Source organism: Austrofundulus limnaeus, unplaced genomic scaffold (assembly GCF_001266775.1).
Source record: "Austrofundulus limnaeus strain Quisiro unplaced genomic scaffold, Austrofundulus_limnaeus-1.0 Scaffold75, whole genome shotgun sequence".
NCBI classification, from domain to species: Eukaryota; Metazoa; Chordata; class Actinopteri; order Cyprinodontiformes; family Rivulidae; genus Austrofundulus; species Austrofundulus limnaeus.
In genome coordinates, this window is record NW_013952477.1 from 1,421,017 (window position 1) to 1,438,341 (window position 17,325).

The window sequence follows — 17,325 nt, forward strand, 5'->3', positions numbered from 1 at the left end:
TTTGAAGCAAAATACTTTCCTCTGCTCCCAAACAGAGGCAGATTGTTAATGTTAGTGACGATAAAAGTTTAAAGTTGTCCCATCGTCTCTGAAAGTGAAGCTCTTCAGAATTTACAAGTTGCTGTACGCTTTCTCCTGGTTGTTGTTGTTTTACAGTGATGTTATTTATGAATAATGTAACCAATTTATTACTTAAAATTTTGAAGACATCCTTTACCGCTCCCAGAGAAGCACTGCTCACTTTCCTGGAGTGAAKGCGAGTGAAAACAGTGGGGATGGGTGACAGCAGGTAACAAAAATACATAAATAGCARTAAGTCAGGTTTGGATTTGAACCAGTAGCTACATTTTAAATCCAATGAAAGCAAGAATGTTAACTAATAAATTGGACAATAATCTGGCTGTTTAGTGATATTTCCACAGTTGTTGTCTTGGCTGGACTTGGAATAAAATTCCGAGTCCTCAATGTCCGAGACGGAGACAAGACCAAGACCATCAAAAAGTGGTCTTGAGACTGGTCTTAAGACCAAGACCGGTTTCAAGTTCTACAACACTAGTGGTAGATATAAGATTTTTCTGAGTAAGGGGCCATCAAGGGGCCACCATATTCATAGAGGGCCAAGTATTTGTTAAACATACTTGAACACAAATCCCCAGTTTTGGTAAGGTGTATACATTTAACCAGTCACATGTTTAAACACTTGTGATGTAATTTAATTAAAAAAAACATGCACAGTAAATTCTCCTCACCAACTTTACAAACATTTTTACAGTGCATTGATAAAATACTCTCAGACACACAGCATGTAAGAAAATCCAGCTGTTCTTCAGTTGAAAGACTTTTTCYGCAGGACTGTTCAAATCTACTTACTGGCCCCAGTAACTGAGAGGCTGGCAAATTTAAAAAACAAAGTGTGCATACCACGAGAAAAAGTATGTGTGTCTGTGTTTGGGATGGCTTTACTGGGGTCCCAGGACCCCCAGCGGTCCAAGAGAGGTATCTTGGGGGTCCTCAAAAAAATTTCACTCAATTGTTAATTTGGTTTATATTTTTAAAAACGCATGGAGAACAATGAACTAATAAAACAAACATAATAAACTAAATAAAAATATATACAGTATTCCCATGGCATTTAGGGGTTGAAATGACAGTGAATTATCTTTGAAAACAGCATGGGGTTTATGAGGGGGCCCCTGGAATTTTTTCACCCTTGTAAGGGGTCCHCAGACCCGAATGGCTTGAGAACCCCTGATTTATGGAATTGGTAAATGTTGAACAGAAGCAATGTAGCAATATAATAATAATAATAATAATAATAATAATAATAATAATAATAATAATAATAATAATAATAATAATAATGCAATTTGTATTTTCCATCCACAAAATATTAGATTTGTAATGACTTTTCTAAAGTCACTTCTCGTAGAAAAAGCAGCACATTTTAAACAGCTGCAACCCATATATGAGTTTTGGTGTGTGGGGGCTTAGCTTCTGTGTGGGGGTCATTATGCTACCGCAATGCAGTATCTAGTTTATTTCCAATTTATTCAGTCGCACATGTAGTACTTTTCAGTGTTTACAAGARGACATGTTAAAATGCTGTTTCCATGCAGGTGATACCACGTAGAGCTCAGTTATTGTTTGTTAGCGGTKCTTAGCCAAGGCAATGAAAATGTCAGTTTAGTCGTGCAAAATCGGACTTTCTGTGACACATTTTTTTGTAAATTTTGTCTAAACAGTAAACTGTATTGCTACCAAAAATCATAACCACCTTTTGATGTTTTTCTTGCATAGATTAGTTGTAGAAAGAGGAGTAAAAACAATTAAATAAAGAATAGCACTTCAAAACTTCTGCACTGGCATCAAAAWCAAAGCACAGTATAACTGTAACCTGCTGTTGTTATCATTAGGCTCAAATGGAGAACGAGTTGCTAGTTTTCATCTGTCGCTTTGTATCTTCTTTGCAGTGCTGATACGACAAAGAGGCCCTGCCCTTTAGTGGCAGACAATAAATATTCTTCTCAGCATTGCTATCAGGGTTTTGTGCCCGATTAGATGCAGGGACTGGCTGTTATCTCAGTGGCAACTGGGCTGTTTTTTTATTTTTTATTTTTTTTACTGGATAAACATGATACAAGCATTAATCTCCTCTGGTGAAACTCTCATTGGGAAATGTAGATTACGTTGTTCCCAAAACAACACTTTTTTGTGTAAACTCCACTGGCTTYTTCCTCACCACTTTCCTCTTTCCCTCCCTCTGGAAGAGCCACTTGACCGATGCTTGGGGGGAGCGAGGCTGACACTCCAAGAAGGTGCTGCTGCCCTCCACCCCAAACTGCATCGTCTCTCTCAGGCGTTTCTCCACTGCACAGATAGAAAACAAACATGAAAACTGKTTGAAAAARTGAAATAAAATTCAAGYGTGTGATACGGAGCGACACATTAAAATGATCCTCCTACCCTTTGCATTAAAGCCTCTGCATTGTCTCAACGGATCACCGTGTTTAACGTCCTGTCTTCTGCTCCTCCTGAGACAAAAATTCAGAGTTTTTGAGTTTTGCCGTGATGGAGCAGGAGATTGTTGTAAAACAAGGCCGACCCCCACCTTTTGGTTGTTGGGGTGAAAGCAGAGCAGCTCTCTCCATCCCAGGCGCAGTAAGGGTCCCGAGCCAGGCAGCAGTCGGAGCAGGCCCTGCCGTAAACGCCACAGCGGTGCAGCGACACCTGGGTCAGCCCAGCTTCTGATGACACGTACAGCTGTTGCTGTGGCGACATYAACAAAACAAAGTCAGCTCAAGGCTGATTTATGTGCTCAAACTTTCCAATAGGAAAAAAAAAACTCACTCTTTTAGAAGAAATCTTCATTGTTTTGACCGAAGCTCTGCTCTGTAAGTCAAAAACAATCAGATTTAGGTTTTGTTTTTATGATCTTTGTGTCCAAGTGTACGTGAGGAGACGTTACCCGAAAAACCTCCACCTCCTCCAGGGTCAGTTCTTCCATGTTTGTCGGGTCTTTGGGCAAAACGATAACTTTTTGCACAGTGCCTCGATCTGAAAACACGACAAACATCGTTGAAGATTTTTTTWWWAATTCTTAATAMAAACCAACKCCAGAACCACAATCCACAGCGTTCTCACCTGTGCCCAGGAAGAGCACCTCGTATCGCCCGTCCACAGCGTCCACCTGATCCACCACCAGCGCCGTGTACCTATAGTCCACGCCGGTTCTGACCACCAGGGGGCGACGGTGGATTGGATAAACCGGGTGAAACATGAGCGGATGGGCTCTGATGAAGTTCACCGCCTCGTCTGAGAAGTTCTTGGAGGAACGGATGCCAGGTGTAAAGGTTCCTCCTGGACACTGAGTGGCGAGAAAAACGGAGCAGAAATTCTCATGTTCACTGGCAAAACTGGAGATTATCTGATAGTATCCACCTGAGGACTAAAACTTACCGTTCCTGGCCGCGGATAGGGAATCTTGCCAGTATATTCTGTCCACTGGTAGTTATGGCCATGTTTGTGGGCAAACGGTCCGTTGAACACGTTGCGGATATCAGCCATCGAGTACACACACACTGCTGAGCCCTTGAACACAGAGCTTTAAGCAAAAACAGACAGTTMAGGTAAGTGGAGGGGAAAACAAGGTGCATGCACGCAGCAGCTGCATGAAATAAAAAAAATAGATGAACCACAAAAATGTGTGAAATGAAAAGGTCTGAGAGGAGTTTGGAAGTCAAGAGTTCCACAACACGACTCACCCGGCTGTGGTGAARAGAGCGTACACCATGGGGTTTCGTTCATCTTGTGTCGGCTGAATAAAAACATCCCCTGAAAGAAATTATAAAAAGAAGGAACGTGCAGACGATCAACATCGAAGTCGAAGAAAACAAGCTCGAGACGCGATCTGAATAAAGTTCCTTTGACTTTACGTAGTTCGTCGAACGGCGTCTCGATCCCGTCGGCTCCGATCACGGAGCAGATGAGACGGGCCTTCAGGAACGTGGTCCAGCGGTTCACCAGGGATTTCTGTCCCCCTTCATCRTTCTGCAGGAGGTGAAGCAGAGCGTGCTTCATTATGTGATCCACACTGACGTGGTCAGAGGGTTTACGGCTTGAATGTCATATTAATTTAAAAGTTTTAATGATTCGTTTGAACCATTCTTACTCCTGGGTGAAATGATTGTAAAACATTCAATTGTAATGATTTTTTTAATCTTTTGAAAGAATTGGGTGCACAAGTTTAAATTTATTTAGGATTTTCTCTAATCCAAGCAAAGTTCAAATTATACATRCAGTTCAAATAAATACATTGTTGCCTTGTTAACTTGTTGGTACTGATTATGATTGACTGCAGCTGGTCATTTCTTTAAAATTGTTTGACAGGACTTATTGAATTGATTAACCTTCATCTCTCCTGCTCAAGCCTGTCATGAACTGGAATCTGCTGGAACACCAGTGACAGAGAAGCTGGTTTTAAACCAGCATGGACTGAGCAGGAGAGAAGCTCCTTCAAGCTGAGCTGAAATCTGCAGCTGCTCACACGGGACAAACCAAACACCTTCTGGAGAAAAGTTTGATGGTCAGAAGACGCAAAGACAGAGCTCCGTTTTTGGCCACAGTTGGGGGGGGGGGGGGGGGGGGGGTGAGGTAGCATCATGCTGTGTTACTGGTGCACAGAGTGGATGGAATGATAAGAAACTACCTTTAACTTTTTTTAACTTCACCTTAAAATCAACAGCCACACAATTAAAACTCATTTGAGTTCAAACAAAAATAATACCAAATGCACATAAAGCAGGCTGAGACTTTAAGGCTCTACCTGAAGCTGCAAAATTAGCTCTCATTGTCATAGTTGCGTGACGAAAATTGCTTAATTTTGTTTGCAAAACCACAGTGAAATGAAGTGTTTAATCCATTAACTGCAGATAGTCTAATATATTGTAGGCTCTAAGAACGCCTTGTGCCTGGTCATTTTAATCAAAGGGTAAGATGTTAGCTATTCTGCCTGACTAAATTAATTTGCTTTGCTACATTAAATTGTCTGCAGTAAATGGCCTAACACATGTAAACATGGAGAGTTAAAGGTGCAGTATGTAACTTTTCTAAAAATATATTTTTAACATATTTGTTCACTCTGTCACTATCTCCTGACAGATTGATATTAGACAGGTAAGCTATGGGGGGAAAAGGAGTCCTCTTGCTTTTCCCGGTGGTACTACAGGCTTTAGAAAAATCCAGGCTTATTTGGTTTATTTGGAAATGATGGTAAAACTAGTTTGTTCTTGTAGTTTTTATTTGAAGAATTAATAAAGTTTAAAAAAGAGAGAAAAAAAGTGTTTGCAGAGCAGCTTTGCCCGCTACTTCTCGACACAAGGCTTGGGCCGAAATTTTTCTTACAGGTCAGTATGTTTTGAGGTAGTCAGAAAGTACGTCTATGTGTATAACTCTTCCAGAATTTGTGCTGAAACATGTGGTGTTCTATCCGTGACAGATATCAAAATGGAGACTCCAAGTGGTACGAAACCTGTGCTGTGATGTGTACTGCAAGGGGAGGGGGAGGTGTCTCCTGAGCTCTGCTCCATGTGACTCGTTGGACTATAAAAACGAACCGTGTGACCGGGAGTAGAATATTCGGCTTCAGATCGTGAATACTGTACTGAGCCCTAGATTCTGGAATGTTACTCCCGAATCCCCAATCTGATCCTAAAAGAAACTAGTAGACTGGACTGTGCTTTAAAATCATCCAAAACAGAAAACCAACTAATTAAATGAACTACTAATTTTACTAAAAAAAAGCAGGCCAGACAATTATGTCAGAAAGTTGTTGATGGAAATATAAAGTGTGATCAAGGTGCAACTTAAAGAGACATTTAACCAATTATAGTGTAAGAATGTATACTTAGCACAACAAGTGAGGACATTTTAGCTTGGCAGAATTTTTATWTGTTGTAACAAAGCTTCTTGGCAACAAATCTTATGATTGGCAGCACCTGGTGGTACCAGAAGCTCAAAACAAGTGTCAACAGCAACAGCAGAATAAGATGTTTGGCAAAGAAGATTTGGCAATTTTTTTTCACGTGTGCAACCCACATACTCAGCTCTACTGCTCATCCCACAAATGCATGTTCCTTACAAATGTGGCTCCTTTTAAAAAGAGAAATTAGAAGGATTTCCAACGGTATAAAATTTATTGCCAAGAAGCATTTTTACAACAAAGAAATAATCTACCAAACACAGATTTTAATGGAATTTACCNACCCACATACTCGGCTCTACTGCTCATCCCACAAATGCATATTCCTTACAAATGTGGCCCCATCATAAATGTCCTTACTTCTTGTGCTAAGTATAATCGTGTAGCAAAATTTGTTATTGTGACAGGCCTACCTGTGATACACGAAGCTCAAATCAAGAATCAGAACTGAATAAGATGTTTGGCAAAGAAGATTTGGCAATTTTTTTCATGTGTGCAACCCACATACTCGGCTCTACTGCTCATCCCACAAATGCATGTTCCTTACAAATGTGGCTCCTTTTAAAAAGAGAAATTAGAAGGATTTCCAGCGGTATAAAATTTATTGCCAAGAAGCATTTTGACAACAAAGAAATAATCTACCAAACACAGATTTTAATGGAATTTACCTTTGGGATCAAAAAAGTATTTTGAATTAAATTCCCTTACTTTTTGTATTAAGTTCACTTGCGCATGAATAATTTTGATTAGAGAAAAATCTAYAATATTTTTAAACTTTAGCACCTAGTTTTTGTTTTTAAAAATGGTTAAAGTTCTGTTTTGTGTACCTTTTTATCACAGAATAAAAACACTTTGAACAAATCATCAAAAGCCCCATATTATAGACATTCATGTCCATGATGAGTGTAAACTTCTGACCGCAGCTTGGAGTGCTTCTGATTTTGCTGTAAACGTCTTCTATTTATTTTCATGCAGAGCAGGGTTCATCTCACCAGACACACTCTTCCCACCCTGGATAAAACGGTGGGACTCGCCCCACTGGTGGTTTCTAGACTCTTCTCACGGAAGAAGAAGTAAAGTTTATCGTCGTTCTTTTCTGCACTGTCAGGGATCTGCTGGATCTGAATAAACACAGGCTCTGGAGGATAAAAACAGATAAGCAGAGAGAGAGAGAGAGAGAGAGGGAGAGAGGGAGAGAGAGGGAGGATTGAAACAAGCGGTTGTCAAATAAAATGAGAGGATTCATAACCTGCAATCATCAGCGTTTAACTCTTCACGCCCACTCTTACTCACCATTCAGCCACCTGGAGTCATACTGCTCTGTCCTGATGGCTGGCCTCCCTCCCATGGTCCTAAACAGAGCCGCATCTGTGCTCATGAAGTCAATATGCACACCTGCGTACAGGTTATCATCTGCAGAGGTAAGGAGTTGTAGAGCAGGGGGTCAAATTTGTGAAACAGTAGGTCAAAATTCAAATGCCAGTGTGGGTTTTCTTGGCGCGTCTTACTGATCAAAACTGCAACGTTTTCCTGTTTGGGATCATAGGAACATTTTCCCTTTCCTGAATCCACATACCCAGGAACCAGCCTAAACAAGTAGTCCTGCAGAGGCAGATCAGACAGACAGTATGCATAAAAATAGCCTGTTAAGATGAGACAAGGGAACATAAAAAAAACAAAGAAAAATCATAAACAAAAGTGTCCCAGTTTGCAGTCCTGAAATATTTAGCAGGACAAAGCTTTCCCTGGTCTATACTGCTGGSGGGGCATTTGCTGTAAATCCCACCCGGGGGAACTGAAAAATGTTTTGTTCACCTCCGCCCTCCAGCCTCGGTTGACAAATGTGCAGATGGGTTGATAAGCCCCCGTTCCGCAGGTGTAGAGGTGGGTGCGGTTCCACGGCTCAATCAAACGCACAAAGTTGGCACACTCGCCCTGGTCGAAACACAAACAGAATTTAAACATCAATGTCCTGTCTTGAAAGCTGATTTAAAAGAAAAATACAGGCTGTAAGCACAAGATCCTACCTGTTTACCCTTTCCTGTCATCTGACATTCTCCCTTTCTCTTGGCAGAAGCTGGCCAGTGGATCTGTATTAGAGAAACCCCCCCAAAAAAAACAGTCAGTAGGTATGGATCACTGCAATTAAAGKTTTAACCCCACATGCCGAACATCAGACTGGATTTGAGAAGCAAACTGCTGGAGTTGGTACGCACTATCAGCGGTTCCTTGTTGACGTTGTGCATGTCCAGAGCCACCAGGTACTCCCGGCTGCCCAGGTACAGGCGGCCCTGATCCTGATCCATCAGGAGGATGCGGTAGTCGCTGGTGTTGAAAGAGAAACTGAAGGGCCGGGCTGCTTTTGTGTCCATGAGCTCTGTGTGGAAAATGTTACAGCTTTGTTGAAAAAAAGAGAAGAAAAGGAACATCTGGACCATTTGGAAAAGCGGCAGAAGGCAGAACAAACACCAACTCTATGAAAACTATTATTCCCTTTGTGCCGCTGACATGTTTTATTACCGGCTCGGATGAACTTGCGGTCTGTGAAACAGCACACTTTTGACGACTTTTTTTGAAGGGGGGAGGTGAGGGGAAAATGTGTCGCTTATTAAAAATAACTCAACGCGGAGCGCGTTATGAAGCATATTTGCTTTTAAGATCTTAATATTTCATGCGCGCCGATGTCTGATTGAGCTGAAGCCGCCGCACGCCCCGTGGAGCTGGACGAAGAGGCGGGTCTCTTAGGGTACACGGTCAGTGGAACACCGCTGCTAATTCTTAAGCTCAGGTTTGTGTTCAGCAGAGCGTAACCTGTTAAGACATGCTGCGGTGGAAAAGGTTTCTGGCGTCTTTTTTCTTTTTTGTTTTCCTGAAAGCTTTGATTGAACCATTTTCAGCTGCTGCAAGGCACATGGCCTCGTGTCGAACTATTCCAGCAACTCATTGCGCTGCTTCCAACACTCACACTCACACACACACATCTGTGGCTTGTCCAAAATATTGGCCACCATATGTGCACACTGCTGAGGCATGTTAAAGACAGCAGGCTTAAACAATGACAAATGTTTCACAGAGACCCCTCAGAAGCCGGCTTACGGGGATTCGACGGGAAACGCAATCTTTATTTACATCAAAGCGCCGCCCATCTTCCTTTTGAGGCCGGCGCTAACAGGATGCAGTCAAGGTGTCACTAAAATAAGCTGTGCAATCGGATCTCCGGTCGAGGCGGGATGGAGGCACAGAGGTGAGTCAGGGTCCGCTTCTGTTCCCCGAGAGGTAAGTAAACACAGGAAAACAAGACCCCCCAGCTCTGGACGATCTCCAGTGGGCCAAAGTGGATTCACTGGACAGACTAAATGTAGAAACGCCACACCCCCTTTATACTTGTCTCCATCGGCTGAAAATAGCAAACAATGTCCTGCCATCATCTGGTAAACATTCAGCGAACGCTTCGGCTCGGACAACGTTCTGACACTAAACGGAAACATTAAAGTCCGTTACAGAGCTGCCGCTCGGTCACCAGGAGCTCTCATGTTACAGCCTGACGACGTCTCGTCACTAATGCCTCCTGCCACTTAGTCCCGTCTCTCGTATGAATAAACTGGTGACAGCGCCGTGAGGGTATGAGATTCTACAACATGGCTTCAGTTACACGTTTTGCTTTCTAGCAACGCTGACTAACTCTATCAAGCGCCCCCCGATCTTTCTGACGTGTTTAATCGACTTCCTGTGTAGGAGATCCCTGTCCTCCGAGGGCCTCGCGAAGCCCCCCGAGTGTCACCTTTAGCCTGGCTCTCAGGCGTTCAGAAGAGTCACATGTCCTGGAGCAGCCCCCAAACCTCCTCCACAGGCGCCTCATGGAACAAAGACTCGCTGTCATAAACAATGAACAATAACTCCTTGGAGTGGCAGAAAACAGATGGAGACTAAATCCAACTTTTCTTTTCTTTTTTTTTTTTGGTCCGGAACTAAGGGGGAGGGGGGTGGCTGAGTTTTGTATAAAACCTGAGAGATGATCGAAAACCTCTGGGGAAGCTACTGTCTGTGTTTTACGGAGCTGTATAGATGCGAATGCCTCAAACATCAAGACCAAACTTGTGTAATTAGTCCAACTTTTTTTCACCTTGCTCCACTTGGTAATCTGTTTGGCACGGGGTGGGGATTAGTGTGGAAGGGCACATAAAAATGCAACAGCAATTACTCTCTCAAACCGCAAATGCAAGTGTTTCTCCACCACGACGTGTAGACATCTGCTGTCGCTCTCACGAAAGCCGACAAACTCAAAACAGCGCTGCACGTACACCGCCAACGTTCATCAACCGCACATCTCCCAACGCGCTCTAAATCTGCTTCAGATGCCTTCTAACGTGTACCCAAAAAAAATCATAAATGTTTATCACTGAATCACTCTTGAACAAGATAAGATGCCGAAGGCTGTCTAGACCTGACCTGCACCCAAAGCGCCYCGACTCAGCTGCACATGAAAGCGTGAAAGAATGTTACACACGTGATCCACGCCTTTTTCAATTTTCACCTTYGTGTTCTTAGCCGAGGTGTCGCGCACGTGCTCCTGCACGCGTGTCCGTCCACAAGTCGGAGTGACACCATGACAGGGCTGTGGAAATGACTGTAATCATCTCACATTGTTTTGATGAAAGGTGTCTTCCACAAGTTTTGAGAAGACGTGGGGAAAATCCCCAAATAGCAACAATCAAAAAAAACAACAAAAAAAATCAAATGCTTTACCATCATCTCGAATTTAGCCCTGAAGGCCAATTTGCACTTGTGATCCAATTTCAGGTGGTTCCTTCATGTGTCAGAGCGTCAAAACAAAAAGAACTGGCAGGTCACACCATGGTACGTCTGGATTTTAGGATGTGGAGAAAAACGTTTATTGAAGGGCACTACCAGTAACCCAACACACGCAACATCCACCTTTTGTTTTCAGTGTTGTTCTGTTTGACAAGTGGCAGGAAATACCTTCTTTACATATGTATGAAAAGGAAGCAAAACTGCAGGCGTGGGTGAACGAGTTTGTGTGTTCGCCAGGGACATACTTCACAAGCTAAACATGCAATGAGGAAAACAACACTTTGATCCTCGGCTGGTTTTGTAGGTTTGCCTTCTAACAATGTTTCCAATTTAYGGTAGTTTCATTTAAATGGAGGGAGACGGAATATTGACTAAAGGTCAAGAAAAAAAGCATGAAAGTTACAAACTGATTTGCAAGTCATTAAGGAAAACAACAGGGATCCAAGAGGGCAATACCCTACCCCTGACCCTAACACCCACTGCCCTTGTTTTCCTGAATCCCAAACTTTGGCTTGGTGTGCATTTCCTTTAACCGTTTAGGATTAGCAGAACCTCATTACCATAAAAACAAGCCCCGTTTTGAGCAATTAGAAGTAAAAATATTAACAAGATTTGCACAAAAATAAGGAAATCTGTGTCWTTATTTCTTTRTTGTRACAATGCCTGTTAGCTTCCCTTTTAAACGTTGTCACATTTGTAAGGAACATGCATTTGTGGGATGAGCAGTAAAGCTGAGTATGTGGGTTGTGTACATAACATTTGCCAAATCTTCTCTGCCAAACAGCTTATTTTGCTCTTTCTGATGACACTTGTTTTGAGCTTYTGGTACCTCCAGGTGCTGCCATTCAGGTGCCTGTTATAAGAGCTCTTGCCATGATGTACTGTTACAACAAGAAATAATCTACCAAACACAAATTTCCTTACTTTTTGTGCCAAGTATATATCTTTTATTCAAAACCAATAATAAAACATATCTAGTCCCCCTGAACGACAGCTGGTCTAAAACCAATGTCCTCAACATTAAAAGCAGGGTTTCAGAAGGTTACAAGTATAACATTTTTTACAAATTTTAATTTATGAGAGGACAAGCACGAAAAAAAAGCGACTGTAATTAAATACACATACACACACAAAAAATATATATATCCTGAAATAGACCAATGTTTATCAAAAATTGTTTTCTAACTCCCATATTGCTGTATTTGTCAAATAACCTTTATGTGACAATAACATAATAAATCTCCTAAAATTMAGTTCTGGCTTTTGGTCTTGGTGCCACCCCTGGATTTTCAGTGGCCGGCCCCCAATGGCCCCCTCTTAAAAAATTCAAGAGGCACCATTTAGTGATGTGAACCACAGGTTACAATCAGAYAATAAAACACACACTCCCCTTATCTCAGCTATTAAAAGTCTACCTGTTCACATACTCACTKTCCACTCACACCTTCACTATCATGCAAGACCAAAGAGCTGACGAAAGATATCAGGGAAAAGACAGCAGAGCTGCAAAGACAAATACAATAAATATAAAATGACCACCAGTCACCAACATTACGAGCCTCATGGGGTGAGGATGATCATTAGGAAGGTGGGGGATCAGCCACAACCACACAGGAAGAACTTGTTTGAAGCCAGATGGGACCAGAGTCAACAAAACCACCAGTAAATGAGCCAAAGTTGAGGTCTTTGCCACAAACTCCACCAGCTGTGTTTAAAAGAAAAGAAACCATCCCCACAGTTAAGCACACATGTGGAAACATTATATTATAGGTGTGTTTCTTACAGAACAACTTCACGGCACTGAGGGGTCAAGGGTTCAAGACATATTCTTCAGCTTGTGCATAAAATACTAAACCAAATGTCCCAACATTCTGTTGTTAAAGGGATCCATGACTAGTTGTAACATTAAACTTTATTTGATAAACATTTACTTTAACTGTAAAATAAAGACTGTAAAAATACTGTAGGCTGTTTAATTTTGTAAATTTTTTAAAATATATTTTAACACGGACGGAGCCATTTTATTTACACGTAAAGCATTCTGGGTAAATGATGACATGGATAGGTCCTCGTTGCGAGGCTGCTAGGGGGCTATATCCACCCTGAAGGTTAATCTTGGACAATATCTGATGATCGACTCTTTTAAATGAAACCAGAGAGCGTTGACAGAGAGGAGAAGGTAGAAATGACTCAGCCTGTAACTGAAAATATGGATGGAGGACAACAGAGCTGCTTCATGGAAGAAGAACCTCAGCTTAGCCTGTTAGCCTTCGTGCTAGCCCTCATACTATATTGCCTATACCGTATGTGTTAGCTCAGTGCTAGCGTGACAAACAAGCTAAACTGAGGTCCTCCATCCATATTTTCAGTTGTAGGCTGAGTCATTTCTACCTTCTCCTCTTTGTCAACGCTCTCTGGTTTCATTTAAAAGAGCCAATCGTCAGATATTGTCCAAGATTAACCTTCAGGGTGGATATAGCTCGCCAGCAGCCTTGTGCTGATGACCTAGTTGATGTCATCAATTTCCCAGAATGCTTTGCCTGTAAATAAAATGGCCCTGTCCGTGTAATATATTTTTAAACTTTTAGTTTAAAAATTATAAAACCTGAACATCCTACAGTATTTTTACAGTCTTTATTTTACAGTTAAAGTATATGTTTATCATATAAAGTCTAATGTTACAACTAATAGGGGATCCCTTTAAGAACTGATCTGGATCTGATTTATGGGAGCTGCCATGATAGGTTTTGGGATCAGAGTCTGTTTGTTATTAACATGAGGATGCACAATCCTGCACACAATCATGCTAAAGGCCTCCTAAAATAACGAATTACAGCTGAACATGTTTGAAAAATAACTGGATGTACATGAATCAACAAATCAACACCTGAAAAAAATGATTGGAGACACATTTCATTTTAATGAGGACAACGTCCCCCTGGGGCAGGACCAGCCTATGGACACACTGCTCCTTTCCACCTTTAACGTCCTGTACACCACACGTGGTCCTGACTGTAAGAAGGTTCGAATCCAGATTGTGAGAGACTCAAATGATAAAAAAATAACTAAACTTAATTTAAAATGAAACAAAAAGCTGATTTGACAGTGAAACTTACACAACTTAAAGAAGGGCTCTCACATACAGGAAGACAAATCTAACTGTAGGATACAGCCAACATCACACTGCTGAGGTAGAAGGGGACTGAATGTGATTGGGAAAGTGAAGGCACCTGAGCTGATGGAAACAGGTGAGTGTGGCACGCTGACTGCAAGACCACTGAGAAGAAGACAACTAACAGGAAGGTTTGGATAAACCAGACTTTAAAACACTATCAGAATCCAACAACATATACAGGTCAATGGTGGACAAGAACATGTCATGTTGGTGTATATAAACAATACAGAATAGGTATGATGAATGAATTAGAATAAAAATCAAAGAAACATTTATTAAAATAAATATATTTTATATCATATAATACAGAAAACAGTGGTGGTAGGCACAGCTGACCAAAAAGTTAGCTTTGCTAACTCATGATCCACTAACAATGTAGCTTTGCTAATGCTAAACATGTAAGAACATTAGCAGAAGCTAATCTGCATCACACGTCTTTGTCTCCTTCGACCTAAAGACTGGTTGGACGACATGAACATGTTAGTTTGTTAGTTAGCTGTTAGCGAACTGTAAGTTGGCAAAACCTCATTTAGCAGAAGCTAACTGGTCCGCTAATAGTTTGTGAAAAATCTACATCTGCTAGACAAAACAACAACAACAACAACAAAAAAAAAAAGTTCCGCTATTAAATGAGTAGCGGAGCAATACCCGCCACTGATAGAAAGAATCAGTAAGTAAAAGTGTTAAATTATTTTATTGTTTTTTTTTAAACAAAATTCATGGACAGAATATAAGCATGAAGCACATGATAAATAGATATTTTGAGCCACACTCCATATCAGATGGTGACGCTGGTGATGAACACCTTTATATTATAAATAAATATACTTCAAATATATAATTTTTTCCATTGAAATTATTGAAATTTTATGAGTTGATTGATCATAATATATTGCAGGTTATGTATAAAGCTCATAAAAATTTATTACCTCCAAATATTCAATTAAGAGAGTAAGTAATTGTAACCTTAAGGGTATAGAGATGCTTGTAAAGCCCAAAATTCAAACAAATTTGAAAGACAGCTGTACTTCAGTCCAAGGAATAAGGTTGTGGAACAATTTGGAAAGTGATTATAAAAATGCTGRCTCAATMATTTTATTTAAGTGAATGATCAAAGTTAGATTGTTGAGGAGATATGAATTGAGTGTACATTTATAAGAACCGTTGTTCGAGAAGGAGTTGAAGTTTTTCYTATGTCTTGTTGTTTGAAGACTATTATTGTTTCAATTTATAAAAGGGGCAGATATCAATAAGAATTTTTTTCTTATTTCTGCTACCTTTCATTTCATTTGTGTTGTATTATTGTTTGTTGTATGTATTTGTTTTGTTTTTAAATGAAATGAATAAATTTGTTTAAAAAAACACCTGCTTTTTGCCAAATAACTGAGGACAAATGAAATGATGGCACAAATGTATACAAGGAAACACAAGCAAGTAAACCTAAACACAGGAATTGCAAGACACAAAAACCCAATATAATAWACCCAAGAGCCATAAACAAATCAACAAAAACCACAGATCGGTCCAGTGTTTTAATGTGCTGAAGGGCCTTTGAGCATGCAGTGACTCAAAWCTTATTGTCTAGGCAATAAAAGGTTTTTTATAAAAAACACATGGTGTGAGTTAATCAGTCTGAGCAGCAGCCAAACCTAAACGATTCTGAATTTTTAGATGATATTCTCCCTCTATTACAATAAAACTACCATAAAAATTGAGACCGTTACTTTACTGTAAGCAGGCCAACGTATCAAACCAGCAGGGGATGAAATAATGGTTTCACTGCATACATAAACTACTCAATAAGCCCCGAGAGGAGTCCTGGTTTATGTGATCTCACCTTTGAAGGAGAGGTGAACCCGGGGTGCAAACTGCTGCCAGCCCAAGCCTCTGTAAACACAGAGGGCCAACAGGAGGAGTCGGGCTCCCGGTGCTGTCATGGTAACAGTCATGCAGGTAGCCCACAGAGATCTAAATCTGGACAAAAGAAGAAAGAGGAACGAGCGTTATTATAGCGTGCCCCATGAGAAAAAGGGAGACAGAAAAAGAAGGAAGGACGGGCAAATAAAAAGTCTCTCTGATCTCCATGATCAGACGTTTGGCCTGAAGCCTTCCCAGACGAGACGTATAGTTTGGCAGGAGAGGAGAAACAAAACAAAACAAAAAAAAAACCTCTCCAAACCTTCACACCTGCTCTGAAAAAAAAGGAAAAATATGACAGCCCTATTATTTATTTAGAGTGTAAACGTAGTGAGGAATGTGTTAGGACTGTAAATTGGTGCTTCTTGAAAGGAGTCTGACGATTAGAAAAGATTAAAATCTTCTATCCTTCATCTCGAACAAATTCTTAAACACACAATCCTCTACTGGTGCGTATATATTTCACCCACGTTTTTCTTTTTTTCCAAAAGAAACCTGTTAATGAGCGTGCCAATCATCGATTCCCCTCAGATCTCCTGCTCTCCTCCAACAAAGCCCGTCGAAGCACCCTCGAAAGGCTGACGAGCGAGAGACGTGACAGTTCAAAGAAACAGGTAGCCCTGGCTGAAACCCATCCTGACAGCTTCAGGGGGCTGGGGTGGGTTTGAAACTTAGCTCAACTGTTAAGACCCTTAACTCAAGCATTCATTATGCATCTGCACTTTGCTGGAGAGGATCCCATATAAATTATGAATACTAAAAGCTGARTCCATAACATCCATTAAATTGTCTCCCTGAAGGTGTGCCTTGCTTTGGGCTAYAAGCTGCCCCCCACCACCCCATCTTTTTTTTTCCCCCTCATGAAGCCACAGCCTTCAGAGCAGCACGCCTGGAAAGGGGGGGACGGGGGGTGTTTCAGGGAGAGTTATTCATGCTGAAAAAGAAAAAAAAAGAAGAAGAAGGGAAAAAAAGTGCGATTTCACAAAATTTGGGTGTAACACATAATCTGAAAAGCCTGTTCCCGAGAAAAATCTGCACATTCCGATGAGACTGAAGCGACGGCCATGATGAGGGGAAGGTTTAGGGGAACAGAGGATGCAGCGGCAGCACCTTGGRCAGGCATCATCACACCCATCTGCTCCCCCAGGACCAAACCGCCCTCTGRTGTTCTGCACTCACTGCAAGTGATTCACATCTACAAGCATGAGAAACGCTCTAATCAGCTAATAACCTTTCTGACTGCATGTCCATCCACTTTCAACACTAGGATTTTATGCAGCAATACAAAATTATCTTTTTTTTATTATTCACATATAAGCACAAGTGTACACAAACAACAGCAAAGTCAAAATGGAAAAGCTGTGGTTGGACAGATCATCCCTGCCTCTTCTATAGGATCACAGAGGTTCAGTATCAGTCAGGTACTGCTGATCAAATGTACTGA

General features: G+C 41.2%; 1 protein-coding gene across 1 annotated transcript in view; it reads right to left on the bottom strand.

Moving 5' to 3' along the window:
* The window catches only part of sema3gb (sema domain, immunoglobulin domain (Ig), short basic domain, secreted, (semaphorin) 3Gb), a 22,180-nt gene that overhangs the window by 2,144 nt on the left and 2,711 nt on the right, over window positions 1-17,325 (bottom strand). Inside the window, exons 2-17 of the mRNA XM_014010964.1 lie at window positions 15,802-15,938; window positions 8,194-8,354; window positions 8,005-8,067; window positions 7,793-7,912; window positions 7,486-7,579; window positions 7,271-7,390; window positions 6,970-7,115; window positions 3,933-4,047; window positions 3,762-3,831; window positions 3,457-3,601; window positions 3,142-3,364; window positions 2,966-3,054; window positions 2,848-2,889; window positions 2,609-2,766; window positions 2,464-2,531; window positions 2,240-2,367 (exon numbers count right to left, since the gene is read on the bottom strand). Coding sequence (XP_013866418.1) covers window positions 2,240-2,367; window positions 2,464-2,531; window positions 2,609-2,766; window positions 2,848-2,889; window positions 2,966-3,054; window positions 3,142-3,364; window positions 3,457-3,601; window positions 3,762-3,831; window positions 3,933-4,047; window positions 6,970-7,115; window positions 7,271-7,390; window positions 7,486-7,579; window positions 7,793-7,912; window positions 8,005-8,067; window positions 8,194-8,354; window positions 15,802-15,913 — 1,854 coding nt within the window. The 5' untranslated portion in view covers window positions 15,914-15,938. The remainder of the gene's footprint in view (window positions 1-2,239; window positions 2,368-2,463; window positions 2,532-2,608; window positions 2,767-2,847; window positions 2,890-2,965; window positions 3,055-3,141; window positions 3,365-3,456; window positions 3,602-3,761; window positions 3,832-3,932; window positions 4,048-6,969; window positions 7,116-7,270; window positions 7,391-7,485; window positions 7,580-7,792; window positions 7,913-8,004; window positions 8,068-8,193; window positions 8,355-15,801; window positions 15,939-17,325) is intronic.